Source organism: Mesoplodon bidens, assembly GCF_964165515.1.
Source record: "Mesoplodon bidens genome assembly, chromosome: 9".
NCBI lineage: Eukaryota > Metazoa > Chordata > Mammalia > Artiodactyla > Ziphiidae > Mesoplodon > Mesoplodon bidens.
In genome coordinates, this window is record NC_138166.1 from 89,022,690 (window position 1) to 89,038,632 (window position 15,943).

At 38.5% G+C, this 15,943-nt stretch overlaps 1 protein-coding gene across 11 annotated transcripts in view; it reads left to right on the forward strand.

The window, feature by feature from the left end:
• CALD1 (caldesmon 1) overlaps nucleotides 1–14,254 on the forward strand; it is a 182,832-nt gene extending 168,578 nt beyond the window's left edge. For 5 of the 11 annotated variants that reach the window (XM_081243801.1, XM_081243807.1, XM_081243802.1 and 2 more), the window contains 6 exons: nucleotides 1,053–1,096; nucleotides 1,195–1,276; nucleotides 3,102–3,239; nucleotides 3,706–3,801; nucleotides 9,200–9,334; nucleotides 11,446–11,574. In XM_081243801.1, coding sequence (XP_081099927.1) covers nucleotides 1,053–1,096; nucleotides 1,195–1,276; nucleotides 3,102–3,239; nucleotides 3,706–3,801; nucleotides 9,200–9,334; nucleotides 11,446–11,559 — 609 coding nt within the window. In that variant the 3' untranslated portion in view covers nucleotides 11,560–11,574. Of the gene's footprint in view, nucleotides 1–1,052; nucleotides 1,097–1,194; nucleotides 1,277–3,101; nucleotides 3,240–3,705; nucleotides 3,802–9,199; nucleotides 9,335–11,445; nucleotides 11,575–11,701 lie in introns of those variants that run through there. The other 6 variants (XM_081243803.1, XM_081243808.1, XM_081243800.1 and 3 more) reach the window with 4 other exon arrangements.
• The last annotated feature ends 1,689 nt before the right edge of the window (nucleotides 14,255–15,943 follow it).

A 15,943-nucleotide genomic window follows, 5' to 3' on the forward strand; every position in this document is an offset into this window, starting at 1 on the left:
AAAAAGCCATGACATCTTAAAGATTGTAGGGGACAGTCAACCACACCAGCCTAGGGTAACTGTAGCCTAGTAGATTCCTTGGCTGCCCTGAACAGGGCAGAAAATGGACCTGTGTGCTTTGCACATGCAGTCATATGCAAAGAAGCTTTTCCTATTTGCTAATGATAGGTGATGCGTGGCAGAGGATATTTCTAGCCTGGAGTGGGTATCATGAGGAGTCCACAGATATTTGCTGACTTATAAAGAACATCTGGATTTGAGTGATGGAGTTTCAGTAAAATATAATGTTTGATTTAGCAGCTTTAGTTGTAGCAAAATTTCTGGCTTTTAAAAAAATAACTTATTAAAAATGACTAAACTGCCCATCGGTGTATATCCATAGCGGTTTCTCTGGGCTTATTTCCTTATTTTCCACTTGGACTAATAGGGCCTTCATGAGAGGCCTTAGCCATTCCTGATGAGCTGTGCCCCAGTTTCACTCATCCCCACCCCCATCTCCTATATTCAGGGCAAATTAAGTTCAGCAATAGGTTTGACAGCTATCAGATTAGAAAATCAGGCTAAGCAGTAAGTGAATAGTTCATAGTTCCTGGTTATCTTTCTTATATATATAAATATCAAATCGTTATGTTGTATACCTAAAACTAATGTAATGTAATATGTCATCTATACCTCAATAAAAAATAATGGAAAAAAATTTTAAGTACACCAGAAAGCAAAAAAAAATTGTTTTAGTCTCGAAATGTAATTATTTTGCCCTTGATTTATATTATTTCAGAGGCATTTTAATTCCACTTTGTCTAGTCTTTGTCTCCAGAACTTCATATTTCTCTATCTTCTGCCAGTCCTACCTTCGTCTCCCAAACCTCATTATCAAATACCTTGTACGTAGTTTTCCTCTCTAGCAAAGGTGCTGTGCAGAGCACCCTCATACTCTCAGACACTCTTTGGTACTTTTATTCCCCAGGTTCAGGGAATATAGTAGTATGGGCTGAGAAACACTGTTTATAAACTAAAAATATTAACTGGTTTTATTTTTTTCCAATTCCTAGATAGAAGAGCGAGCAGAATTTTTGAATAAGTCTGTGCAGAAAAGGTAATATGGTTGATTGTTGAATTGAGAATCATCAGCCATTACATGTACGAAAAAATTCTCTCATTTTCATGTATGTATGTGTGTGTTTATTTACTTAGCAGTGGTGTTAAATCAACTCATCAAGCAGCAGTAGTCTCCAAGATTGACAGCAGACTGGAGCAATACACCAGTGCAATTGAGGTGAGAGATGTCCTCAGAGTTATGGTCAAACAGAAATCAACTCTGATTATATAAATAATCATAGAAACACTTAGGACAATAATCAAGTCCAGTAGTGTTAGAAGGTTAATGATGTTTTATAACTAGTTAGAGAGAAAACAATAATAAAGACACATTATAGAAGAGTTTTAAATAAATTATTGTTTACTACTTTCCGCCTGTATTCTTTAGTGAGGGTGTTACTTTTTTTAATGAATGAGTTTATTGTTATTTAAATATATTATTTATGTGTTCACAAGTATATCTTCAATATTCTTAATTCCTTATAAAAGGTGTTCCCATATATAGTTTAAACAGGTCCCTTACACAACCATGATTAGTCCTCTTTTATCTATAAAAACTTTTATTAGCAAATAAATTGGTAGTATAAATTAATATAAAGATGATAGCCAGCTGGAATTTAATGAATTTCAAATTGATTGTTTTATATATGAAGGATCACATAGTTTTATGCTTCTGTCTAATCCAACATTTTTTCCACCCAGTTGACCTAGGGGTGTTACTCTATTCAGAAATAATGTACTATATTTCCAAGTACCAAAGCACTAAGAGGGTAGGGTGCCATTCATTGATCAAGATGTGATCCTGGTTTTTTTCTCCTTTGTGTAGACTTTAGTCAGTGGTGTTAGTTGCCTGCTATGAAGTAATTGGATCAGTTTGATTTGATTTCTCCTCTCCTTTGTACTGCAGAGTGGAGATACCTATAAAATAGTTCATAACAAATGATAAGAGGGAATAAGAAAGAGAGAGGTCTGGATGATTTATCAAGTGAATAATCAAGTCTTAACATTCAAGAGGAGATTTTCAGAAGATTAAATGGCCACTAAATTATAAGACAAATTGCAGATAGTTCTTTTCTGTGGTTGAATTGATCACAGCTCTAACAGGGTTAATGAAGCCAAAACGGTGGCTTCAGGCTTCACATAGTCCAGCAATGGTGCCACTCACCGTGGCTGCCCACCTTGATGACACATGCCACAGGCCCCAAAGCAGGACCAGGAGAGAAACTGCATGATTTGGGGTACGCCCATCGCTACTGCTGGAAAAGTATCTTGAATGCACACCTTTCTTTTTACACCCATTCATTCCTCCTTCCAGTCTCCATGCGGTGGTCTCTCAGTCTTTCAGTCTTTTAGCACACCCCCGTCTCTGGTCCTTGGCATGTACTGTTAGCTCTGCGTGGAACCGTGTTTTCTCCTTCCTTCACCAGCCTCTTTCAAGTCTTCCATCAGATCTGGGTCTGCATGCCACATCCTCAGAGTAGCCTTCTTTACCCCCCTAAACTAAGTACCATTGTCCTATCGTGTGCTCTCTTGGCACGCTTACGGCACCATACTCATCTTTCATAGCACTTACTGCAGTGTGAAATAATAGTGTATAACTAGTTACTGTCTCTCCTATTAATGTCAGTCCACTGCAGCTTACAGAGTGGACTGTCTTGCGTACCACCACGTCCCCAGAGCCTAGCACAGTGCCCTGCACACAGCAGGCACTCAAGAAGTGTCTGTTGTAGCAGTGAAGTAGCATATCACCTTAACAAGAAACGGAGTCCCAATGAAAAGCATATTTCACTTTCGAAAGATCCTCTGAAGTAGATATAATGGTTTTTTTGGAGGCAGAGATGTCATCAGAATGTATTTTCACAGCAGAAATTATGACTTATTTTTGGTGAAGGCATTTACACAGTGAATTTGTTAAGTGATAGTGTTGAAGAAGACAAGGTTACTACAGTTTTACGAGCGCAAACTTACCAGCACCAATCCTAAAAATAATTCACATACTTCAGGGAACAAAAACTGCAAAACCTACGAAGCCAGCAGCCTCGGACCTTCCTGTCCCTGCCGAAGGTGTCCGCAACATCAAGAGCATGTGGGAGAAAGGCAATGTATTCTCATCACCCACTGCATCAGGCACACCAAATAAGGTGAGCAGAGGATTGCCGTCTTTTAATTTTGGAGGTTGGGTTTTTCTTTTTTTGTTGTTTTTCTTTTTTTTTTTAGGAATCACATAGTTAATTACAAAAGCAGTGAAAAAGGTATAATTCTTACTTTCTTTTGCAATGGCCAAAAAGCAAGCTCAGGAAGAATGTGTTCCTGAGGCTAATAGACTACGCACTGTGTTCTGGCCACAGGCCTCTAAATACGGTACCCGGAGTTAATCACTGACCTTGGGGTTGGGGGTAGGAGAAGTGCAGGGGAAAGAACACCAGATAATGTACTCTTTAAATATCAGGTTTAAGGTTTATTTTTGTCAAAATATTCAATATAATGATCAATAATTGATCAGTGTTATGTGAAATAATACTGGATAATATTTTGAGGTTGCTTTGAAATTTTCTTTCCAGGTAGGTTTTTTTTTTTCTTTAATATTAGATGCTTGGCCTTTTGTAGGAAACAGCTGGCTTAAAGGTGGGGGTCTCCAGCCGCATCAATGAATGGCTAACCAAAACCCCAGATGGAAACAAGTCACCTGCTCCCAAACCTTCTGTAAGTAGCTCCAGGTTCTTCTGAATTTCTCTCATAGCTCAGCTTCCAGCAACAGAAGAAAACAGGCTGTTGGTCTGTTTGCCTGGGAAAAACAAGGCCCGTGTTCTTGGTCGTGACTGCTGAATAACAAACAAGGAGGGCTTCAGATTGAGAGAGAACAGTCACGAGCACTGTAATTACCCAGAAGGTAAAATGGGACCATCACCTCTCCACCCAGAACGTTGAGGCAGTTCAGATTTACACTCTTAACTGGTCTGCATGTTTAGCTTCTATTCTATAAATTACAGATAGGAATTTGAAAATGAAAATGTCAAATTATCTTGGCCATTTCTCTGTCAAGGGCACCCCTAGACTTACTCCCAAAAGAATATGTATGTTGGCGATTTGAACCCATGTTTTCTAATTTGCCTAATTTCTGTAACTTAACACAAAAATACAGTTACTGGGTAGTTGTTGAAATAATTGCTATAATTTTCTTGTCAACACCTCCAAAGGAAAGCCATTAAAAAAAAACAACCGTAAAAGTAGAAACTATAAAAACTGGTTATGAATGTTATTTTTGGAAATTTAAAATTTTCTTATTAAGTGTGGCTATCTTACTATAACAATATTCTTTTAACCTTTTCACTGAGTGTATTTGGTCATTGTCTTGCATTTATCGTTATAATCAAAAACCTTATTAAGCTCCCTACTGTATACTGGCGAACGTTCTCTGTTACGTTGGCTTTTATACCTTTGTTGGTGCCCAAGGCAGCAAAAGCTCAACTGTCACAACCGCCCCATTCCAGAGGTAGAAGAAAAGCTTTCCAAATCCTAGGCCTCTGCACTGTTGAGCATTTAGTTGCATCCCTTTGCTCTCTCTCTCTCTCTCTCTCTCTCTCTCTATATATATATATATATATATATTTTTTTTTTTTTTTTTTTTTTGTGGTACACGGGCCTCTCACTGTTGTGGCCTCTCCCGTTGCGGAGCACAGGCTCCGGACACGCAGGCTCAGTGGCCATGGCTCACAGGCCCAGCTGCTCCGTGGCATGTGGGATCTTCCCGGACCGGGGCACGAACCCGTGTCCCCTGCATCGGCAGGCGGACTCTCAACCACTGTGCCACCAGGGAAGCCCCCTTTGCTCTATATTTAGTCTCCAAATTCACTAAAGTTTTATCACTTTTCCAATTGAAGAAGAAAAGAATGGAAATATTTCCATACTTTTCTTGGGTACAATTCCTTGTAGTCAATTAATATTCAGCTTGAGATTCTCTGCATACGGGCCTCACAAGAGGTATAAAACTAATGTAAACCCAATTTACAATTGGACAGTCTTAATATATTGAAAAGAAAATCTTTTTCCTCTCCCAGTAGATATAGGAAAGGGGCCCTATAAAAGGAGACAGTCGAGGTGAGGGATCATACCCACAAAGTATGTGATCTTTAGTGCCTCAAGTTTCTCCAACACCCCAGGTGACATAAAGAGTGGAAATTATTTTTTAAATGGCAGTTTATATAAAGTTTTATGGTTCCAGATCAGTGATTATTAACCTTTTTGAATTCTGCATGCCTTTGAAAACCTAATGACATGTAAAGACCCTCTCCCCCCAAACACTGCATATAATACAAGTTCAGCAAGTTCATGGACACACTGAAGGTTTCTCATGACAGCAAAGATAAAGAGAAAAGGGTATATGTTTTTCTTCTTTGATGAGTATGGTACATTGCTAAAGGAGATGGTCACTTTTTCACATGTATTTGCAACCTGTTTCATTTCTATCCCAGATTATACTCATGTATTTGGTTCAGGACTTGACCCATACTCTTCTACCAACACTATAACCGATAAGTCTATCATCCAAGTCACCCTAATGGGAGGGTTAAAAAGATTTAATACAGTTATTATTATAATAGGTATAAATGAGTCAAGGTTTCCACAGAAAGCCCCATTTTCTGGAGTTACTGACGGCTTCCTAAAAATGGCAGGACAAAAAGGCATTACAGGAAAATTACAAAATCATTGCCTGCTTTATCTAATATTTAGCAAGTAATTTGCTAGACCGTCTGCTAGAGGATAGAGGAGAAAAGGCAAGAAGAATGTGGCAATTAGTATACATCATAATGATCTTTTTTTCCCCATGTCCCATTGGATTTGGTAGATTAGTGTGGCTTCCTGAATAAAGGCCAGGTTGAAACAAAGCAATGTGTAATTGATGTTGTAAATAAAAGGGCAGTTTGAGTAGATCGTACTTAATATATAACTTTGAGCTTTGTGCACATCCCAAGAGTAGTAGGCCCAGCAATGTGCCACATCATGAATAGCAGTATGGCAGTCTCTTTGGGGAAAGATATAACTTGGAATTTAGTAAGGCAGGAGAGTAACTCACAGACACTACGGATCCAGCAGAAAAGAAATGAAAATGTCCAAACTGCTGGAAAGGGCTGGACGGATCCTGCAGATACATAAAACTTGTCAGGCAAAAGGTTAAGTCCCGGAAGGCAGCTTAGAAAGACAGGTCAAGCAAAGATTTTTGTCTAGGTCTTGTCCAGGGGGGTCTCACACTGGTGGCCTGCAGCTAAGATCTGTGTAGTCAGGGCCACTGTGCTTTATATTCCTTCTTTTAAATTATAATTTGAACATGTTTTTAAGGTGTGGAGGCATGTAATCTTTAACTTGTTGATTCCTTCTTTTTTAAAATTTTCTTACACCAGCCTCTTCAGGCATGTGTTTCCAGCCCGGCCCTTCATATCAGGCATGTGAGTTTGACACCCTTGGGATTCTGGTCAGACTGACCCTTAACCCAGGATGTCACCTAAAGTGGTAAGACCATCCTGGTAAGACCCAGGATGTCTTACCTAAAGACAGCAGCAAATAGGAGGCTCCCAAAGGCTCCCTTCTAATTTGGGACCAGAGGTGATTTATTCTCAACCCCTTGTTTATATTCCTTGGTGTGTATGGGTGAAAGGGAAAGCCTGGGTTTGTGTTTGCAGATGTATGGCATGTGGCCATTAAGGAAAAATCAGAGAGATATTCTTTTACCAAAATAGTGCTCACCCAGTGAAACCTCAAGAACCAGGAAAAGAGTAATCCATGGGATTAGTGTCCAGTTCTAAAATTCACTGAAGAGAAAAACCACTCTCTGCTACTAGTTATACATTAATTTTCATATAATTAAAAGTGCTCAAAAGCTTGTCAAATCAATATTATTTGGGTCTCTGAAAACTAGTAACTTATTTAAACATTGATCTACACCTGATTCTTTACTGGGATGTCTATTGCTATTTGTGGGTAGAATTTATAGGACTTCAGTGTAACTTTGTAACTGGAATTCATTTCTAAGTATGTCTGTTGTATCTGGTTAGTCTGTTCTTTGTGTCTAAACTACATGTTATATACAGCAATTAAAATGCTAATTTGTCTTTCTTTTTGTTTTAAAAAAACCCAACATTGTCTTTCTCAGCTGAATTTTCTTCTTCATTCTTTGATCTCTGGTTGACTGGAAACCTGCTTCCCTGCCTTCATTTCTCCCTCTTCTTCTGGAGTGGGTCTTTCTCTAAAATGTAGGCTGGTCAGGTAATTTCATTTATACTTCCCATTTGATTTAAAATGCCAATTTACCACTCAGTTGTTAATATTTTCTTAAAATGGCCTCTTTAACTCTTTAAGTGATCCCAAATGATTCATAGGTAGGATTCAAGGAAAATACAATTCATTTTCTTTAGTAGAAGGGTATTCATGTGAAAGAAAAATATTTTTCTTATATGAATCAAATAAATAAAGTAGTAACAGCCACTTTCCAGAGCTTCCATTAGCATGTTCCTAATTATAGTTTCCAAATTTTTAAAACAGTCTTCCAGACAATTTGGCAGCTTCTACTTACATTGGCGTATGTGGTGGAATTCTTCAAAAACAATCTGATTTGTTGCTTACTGGTTCCAAGTTAAATAGGTGTAACTCTCTAATAGAATATCAGGAATCCATGTCACAGTGAAAATCCAGAAATTCAGTAAGATTAAGGCAAATCTGAACTGCTTCACATGGTAATGTTTTTAACCAGTGCGTTTCTAGTGCTGCAATCTCGATAGTATCTACTAAAAAAAATACATGTCCATTTAGACTGGTGTCCATGGATAAATGTAGTTGCTATTAGCTTTGCCTTCCTAATGAGAAAAGGGTTTTCCAAAATCAACATTACTATTTCAGTAAAATACATTTATTTTCTGCAAACTATCTTTGCCAAGTACTCATATAAGCAAACGCTGGAAGGAGTAAATGGAAACAGAAATTTGGATCCTTATCCAAACCAAATTAATTATGAGGTGGTGAATAAAGAATCAAAGATATATAGCTGTCATCGATCGTATTTTAGTGTTTTCTTCCCAAGATCTTTACATGTTCTCACATATGTCATCCACTGTCACTTTCTCTTATGGGTACACTTTGTAGTAAATGCTTAATTTCACAGGGCTAGGTGCTCCTGATACACTTCTGAATTACCCCTTGCTCCTCAGGAAACACAAAATGATTTTAATCTGAGGAAAGTGCAATTAGAAAAATGCCTTAGATTGGGCTGCCCAGAAGCAAACCCTAAAATAGTGGTTCGTGTGCAAGTAGTTTACTTGAGACGTGAAGAAAACACTACAGGAATGAGGCAGGAAAAGAAGTCAGCCAATAAAGAATGTTTATTAAGCAAGTCACTACGTGGGTTGTTAAACATAATCCTGCTGGGAAAGCCTGAAAGCCACCACAAAACACATGCTTCCGAGCTATCCTGCCTGAGGCGTGAGCGAGTCTGAGAAATATTCTTGCACCCAATCTCATGGGTGAGTGGCTGAAGACTGCCTCTGGGGGTGTTAACTCCCTGGATGTCCAGCCTGCCTCCTGGGAACAAAGTGGGCATCTGCAGCCAGAGGAAGTCCTCATGCAAAGAGATGCAGTGTTGGCCATTGAAGTCCAGCTGGTACACATTAAAGTCATAAGGGCTGGGGGCCATGGGCAAGGCACTAAAGAAAAGTTAATTGGCAAGGGGTGAGGTCCTTATCCAAACCCCTCAAAATTATTTAAAACTAACCTATGCTCGATTCACTTCTAAGGACATAGAAAGTTAAAAATTGGCTATCTCATTTTAAATATGCTTATATTCCCATTTTACTGGTCAATAAACAGTTAAGTCCTTGGTGAATGACAGGACCTAAATGCTGGATCGTTTCAGCCCATTCTCCTGTCACAGCACAGGTCAGGGTCCGTATAAAAACAAACAACGGCTAACAATCCTTTTGATTCAACCCATTTCAGATGACTAGGATAAAGTGTATTACACAAATAAACAAACAACACATGTGGTGATTTATTTAAACCTGGCCAGAAAATATAAAGAGCCACCCATCAATTTTTTCTGCTTTCTCTTCGTTAGGATTTGAGGCCAGGAGACGTATCTGGCAAGCGGAACCTCTGGGAAAAGCAATCTGTGGACAAGGTCACTTCCCCCACTAAGGTAATCTTCCAGAAGATTTGTTTTTCACAAGTTCTTTGCCTGCTGTATCCTGCAGTATCCTGTCCCAGGGTCAAAAAAGAAATAGTGCTGATCCACAGAGCCTTGTCTGGGTAACCATCAGTTTCTAAAGACTTGTATATGGTACAGTGAAAGGCAATGTCACGGAGCCTTCAGCATGGTAGGTTTGTCAGTCATACAAGGTAAACAGTCTAGATCCGTGGGATGGTTCCCAGTAAGACATTCTAGAAACACCATAGTGGTAGGGCTGTTGAAAACAGAAGGCTGTGTGGTATAACCATGGTCTACATTTCCTTACAAAGTCCAGGCTTGGAAATCAGAATTTGCAGATCGCCTAGGAAAGAATGTCTATCTCCTTGAGTAGTTTCAAAGCTGCTTTCTGGAACCATTCTAAGGGGTTACATTGCCAGCAGCCTAGGACTCAAGGCTGATACAGCAAAAAAATTGAAATAATATTCAAAAGTTAGCAAAATTTGCTACCCTATGAAAACTAATGGCTAAGAATGCTTGGATTTGTCTTTCTTTGGCCTTCTGCTCATCCTTCACAAAGTGGCCTCTGGTCAATATCTAAATGATGCACAAACTAAAAATAGGACCCCTTGTTGTACAAGGAGCTAATTCAACTCCTAATTCCCCATTCAAGTAATAATTCCAGTCTTCTCCCTTGGTAGAGGGAAAATTGAAAAGAGAAAAATCAGAGAGCAACAATAAGTAAGATTAGAACAGACTGCTCATGGGCTGATGTAGAACTCTATTCCCAGAAGCACTTTTTAAGCAAACTCAGGACTGAAGAACATCTCAAAGGCAACTGAAGAATCTCTACAACTCACCGAAGGGAGAGAATTGCTTCCTCTTTCCTACTTTCTACGACGTGCTGATAAGTCTGGTGCAGCTTCCTGAGTGTGTTACATCTTCTCTATTAGTTAAGTTTTCTAAATAACTGCTAAATATATTCAAAGTACCAGTAATAATTTTCACCATTACAAACCACTAACATGTAATGAGCATCCACCATATACCTTCTGAACCTACATTATCTCATTTGACTCTCCAATCACCATTATTATTACCCCCATTTAGAGTTAAGGAGAATGAGGCACAGAGAGATTAATTACCTTTCTCAAAGTCACACAGCAAATAAGGAGCAAAGGCTGGATTAAACTCAGGCAGTCTGTTCTGAGCCTGCATCCTTAACCATTATACATGCTGCTTTTTTTTAGGATTGCATGTTCAGCAGAAAATGTAAAGTTCTGAAGTTCCTTGTACAATTTTCTTCTGGTGGAATGGAGGGGAATCATATTTTAGTCTTTTTTTTTAAACAAAGAATGAACTTTTGTTGGCCTAAGCCATTATGACCCTTCTCGAAATGACCTTTCAGAAATGATAGTCTAAATGTTTATATAGTCTCCTTTCTGAGTAGGGGCTGTCAGCTTTCCATAGGCCATCATCACAGGTTTAATAGATCCCCTCTGGACAACATTCCTCTGAACCAGGGTTCTAGGAAGTAGAGTAAAGATATGATCTGGAATGGTAGGTCTCAGACAACACCACTCACATACAACATGAATGGTACTCCCTGGAATTATGCAATAATGTGTGTGGTACAAGGTGGGACAGTGACAGGGTGAGACTTCATACACATACATACTGCCCCCTCCTCCTTGGTCTATACCACACAACTCTTTCTACAGTAATAATAATAACATAACCAGCAGGCCCAGAGCTGAGTTTGTGAGGTAGCAAAGTAGGTAGCTCCTTTGGTCCAAAATGTCAAATTCACTAGTATCACGCAGTAATCCCTTTGAAATGAAACTATACAACACACTGGAAATTGCAGATTCATAACACTTTAACATTTGTGAATACCTCAGCAAGAATTTTTAGCAGCTAGCTGAGGGAAAGAAATGGTGTACAATAAGACCATTGGTCAGATAAGTTTCAAGGGTAGGGGCATAAGAATAGGAGGTAGGAAATGAAAAAATAGGAGAAAACTAAAGATAAGCATAGTCCAGTTTACCATCACGCCTTGATGTGGCTGAGACAGCCATTCAGTCATGCATGCCTGTCCTGGAACACACATTATAGAGTCCTGGCCCTTGTAGTAAGTAGTGTTTAAAGAAAACCTCCTTGACCCTGAATGCCATGAGCAAGGCTCAAGATCAAGATATGAAAAGGGGAATATAAAGAAGAAAGAAAGAGGAAAGCAAAAAAAAAAAAACAACAGAAGAAAGGATAGACTGAAAGAAGAGGAGCATATTTGAATAGAATGCCAAAAATAATCCTCCCTTTCATAGACATTTATTCCTGCCATATTATCATTGTTTTTTTTTTTTTTTTTAATTCTGACACAAAATGTCTGGCTGAAACACCATGGCCTGACGACTTAAAGTTCTCTTCTCTTAGCAGGTTTGAGACAGTTCAAGAAAGAACCCAAAGTAGCCGCTCAAGATGCTGGACCAGCTCAGTTGAAGAGGGCTAATTTGCTCTGTTTTATATTTATGTTGATTTACTAAATTGGGTTCATTTCCTTTTGTTTTGTTTTTCATTATCCCAGTAAACCCATGTATATTATCACTATATTTAATAATCACGGTCTAGAGATGTTCATGGTAAAAGTATTGCCTTTGCACAGGAGCCTGTTTCTAAAGAAACCCATGCTGTGAAATAGAGACTTTTCTACTGATCATCATAACTCTGTGTCTGAACAGTGATATCAACCACATCAGAAGTCAACAGAAGGAGATTCAAGTTGAAAATTGCCTGAGGAATGTGTGCAGTATCCAGAAAAATGAACCATAGTGGGTTTTTTGTTTTTTTGTTTTTTAAATACAGAAATCATATTGTTTCTGCACTTTAGAATAAAGCATGGAAGAAATTATCTTAGTAGGCAATTATAACACTTTGTGAAAGAAACCCATTTCAGATTTTAGATACTACAATAATGATTGTCTTTAAAAAAAAAAAAAGATGTACTGTTAAGGTATTACTTTTTTCATGCTGATGAATATCTAAATTGGATTTTGATGTTAGCTGACAGTGGTACTGATTTCTTTAGGTTGGTTGCTTTGTGGATTTCTTTGGTAGTGATAGTGAACCACATTTTAGATGACGTGATCATGTATGTATGTGCATACACATATACAAACACACTAATGGTAGAAAGCTTTTTTATGTGCTAGGCTATTATATTTAGCAGTATGTCCCTGTAACTAGCCAATATCACTGCTTTTTAAAAATTAAAAATCACAATATTATATTAATATTTCATATTTGCCAATAGAAACATGGCAGAATAGGTATCGATATGTTTCCAATGCCCAATAACCTATAAGAAAGAGATTAGAAGTGTCAAAATGAATTGACATTTTCTATAAAGCATAGTATTTAGTTTATAATTAAAAGCAGTCTTGAAGTCCAGTGTGAATTGTACTAAATCTCAAAGCTTGCTCCAAACTTCATTCTTAAGAATCAAGTTCATGGACTTCCCTGGTGGCGCAGTGGTTGAGAGTCTGCCTGCCGATGCAGGGAACACGGGTTCGTGCCCCGGTCTGGGAGGATCCCACATGTCGCGGAGCGGCTGGGCCCGTGAGCCACGGCCGCTGAGCCTGCGCGTCCGGAGCCTGTGCTCCGCAACTGGAGAGGCCACGGGAGAAGCCACAACAGTGAGAGGTCCGCGTACCACAAAAAAAAAAAAAAAAAAAAAAGAATCAAGTTCACAATCGGTTGGCTTAGATGATGTCTGAGGTCTCTTCCTTCTCTAAAATTTAAAGACGAGAATTTTAGTGACAAAGTTGTACAGATGGGAATTCCATGAATAGGCGTACTACGTCCAACTTTGGCTAACCGCTGGAAGCAGAAAAGTAAGCAAAAGCCAATATTTAGGAGTCAGGACAGTACTTCCATCTTTAACATACTGCAACATCTTTTTAGTTAAACTTTTCTACCTTTATTAGTCATTGGCACTTGCCATAAGTTGATAATGTGTTGAACTTTCAAAAAATATATGTAATTTTTATTAATTTTACCTTTTTCCCTAAGAGCCTATCAACTCATCATTTGTACACACACAATCCAGGTATCAGATCTTATTTTAGCTTATAAGCGTTCATCTATTCTTCACAATAGATGATAAAAGAGTACTCCAGTGTCTTGGCAATATGTTCTAGCATAGAGATATACATATAGTGTAGTTCTATAAACGTATACCTCATGACTTACCAAAATTGTCTTAGTCTCAATTCCTACCACAATGAGGGAGCCTCCCAAATGACTCTTTTCTAATCCACAGTGTTCCCCTGAGAGAGCTAGCCAGGGTAGGGCTGGCATGAGGAGTGACCAGTGCCTTCCAAAGTCCATTTTCCTCATAAATCAGTAGAGTTGTTGAATCCTCTAGCTTTTAGCACATCTGGGCCAAAGAAAGTAAAGCCAGCAATATTGCACAAGTCACCCATCCATGACAGAGTAGACATGAGTCTATGATAAGATGAACTATAATTCACATGCAGTGCCTGAGTTGGCATTGACTCCCAGCATTCGAGTGAAATGGATCAAAGTTTGAATTAAGGCCTATGGCGAGATAACATTTCTTTGTTGTACTTTTGAATAAGAGCTTCTCCTGATCACTATTATATATTTTTTTCTAGAAAGTCTAAATTTAAGAAGAGAATATATCGATCGATCCTGACTTTTATTCCAATACTTGGATGGAATAAGTTTTAGGGTAGAATTTTGTTCAGTTTGGATTTAATTTTTTGAAAAATAAATTCCTTGTTTACTTGTTTGATTACAATTCTCTCTGTTATCTTTTTAAGAAGTAAAACTGCAAGGTGACTATCATGTTCTGTGAATCTGCCATTCCTAAAAATTTTATAAACACGATATTTTTCACTGATAATTGATCGCTGCAATAAATATATATTGTGAAAATGCATCCACAATAAACGGAATTCCTCCAAATGTCTTTGCCTCACTTATTTTTATGTACTATATTGATTACAAGAGTTCTATCTGATGTAATAAAGATGATGGTATAGCAAAATGCATATTTCAGATTGAGTCTTGGTTTCATTCTTTAAAGAGGAAAGCCATTTCATATTTTTAAATACTTATTACAGGCAATTTTCCAACAAAATTTTAAAAATTGCTCTGGTAGGGACTTCCCTGGTGGCTCAGTGATTAAGAATCCGCCTGCCAATGCAGGGGACACGGGTTCAAGCCCTGGTCCGGGAAGATCCCACATGCCGCGGAGCAACTAAGCCCGTGTGCCACAGCTACTGAGTCTGCGCTCTAGAGCCCGTGAGCCACAACTACTGAGCCCATGCGCCACAACTACTGAAGCCCAGGCGCCTAGAGCCCGTGCTCCACAACAAGAGAAGCCACTGCAATGAGAAGCCCCTGCACCGCAACGAAGAGTAGCCCCTGTTTGCCGCAACTAGAGAAAGCCTGCGCGCAGCAGCAAAGACCCAACGCAACCAAAAATAAATAAATAAAATAAATAAGTTTATAAAAAAAAATTGCTCTGGTAGAGACAACTGACCAAACATATATAGAAAAGGTTGAAAAGAGGGATTGAAAACCTTCTTCTTCAAAAAAACATTATCAAATGTTCCTTTGTCCTCCTTCTCATTCCCAGTGTAGTCACATGTCACCCCTCTGGCACCTACGGTGGCAGTACTGTTTTCCCAAAGGCATTGTCTTTTACAGTAGAAATACCCATTTAATATATACTGTTTGTTTGTAGAATACTTACCATTTGCAAGGCACTGGCGATTACCTTTAAATCCAAAGATATTTTTTCATAGTAATTTTTTAAAAATATTTATTTATTTATTTGGCTGTGCCAGGTTTTAGATGTGGCATATGGGATCTTTAGTTGCGGCATGCAGGCTCTTTTACTTACAGCATGCGGGCTCTTAGTTGAGGCATGCGGGCTCTAGTTCCCTGACCAGGGATCAAACCCGGTCCCCCTGCCCTGGGAGTGTGGAGTGTTAGCCACTAGACCACCAGGGAAGTCCCCGTAATTTTATATATTTATGTAGCACTACTTGAAATCTGAGGCTTTTCTCACAATGGTTTTAAATTGTGAGTTGGGAGGCCCTGAACAGTCCTCTAAATCCTGTTCATAAGATTGATGAGTTAACAAAATTACGGTAACTTAAAAAATACTTCCGTAAGATGTTATGGAAAAACTGGAACGAACTTTTTGGCCAACCCGATAATTAATACTTTTGACTTCTACATTCTAACAAGAAGGGGTCTAAGTTTAGACAATGTTATCATCAAAGTCAATCACAAAATTAAGTAATGAAAAGAATACAATCTGTAGTGCTAATACCAAACTGATAGGATTAGGGCTGGATGAACATTAATCTTGTACATCTTCAGGGTTTGAGCTCAAAGATGTTAGTCTTCTGTGTGATGTAGAAACTGGTCTGTATTGTAGGGTTTTTTTCTACTCTTGCTTGAATGTGTGCTCCAAATGGAAGGATGGTTAAGAAATGAAAATCTCATGACCCTAAATATGTGTTCTTCCCCAGGAGTGAGGAGACGGCCTAACAAGGTCTTTATCTGAGTGCTGTGTCTATTTGTATTCAAGCTTATTAATCATGTTGTCCAAACATTCTATATCATTACTGGATTCTTTTT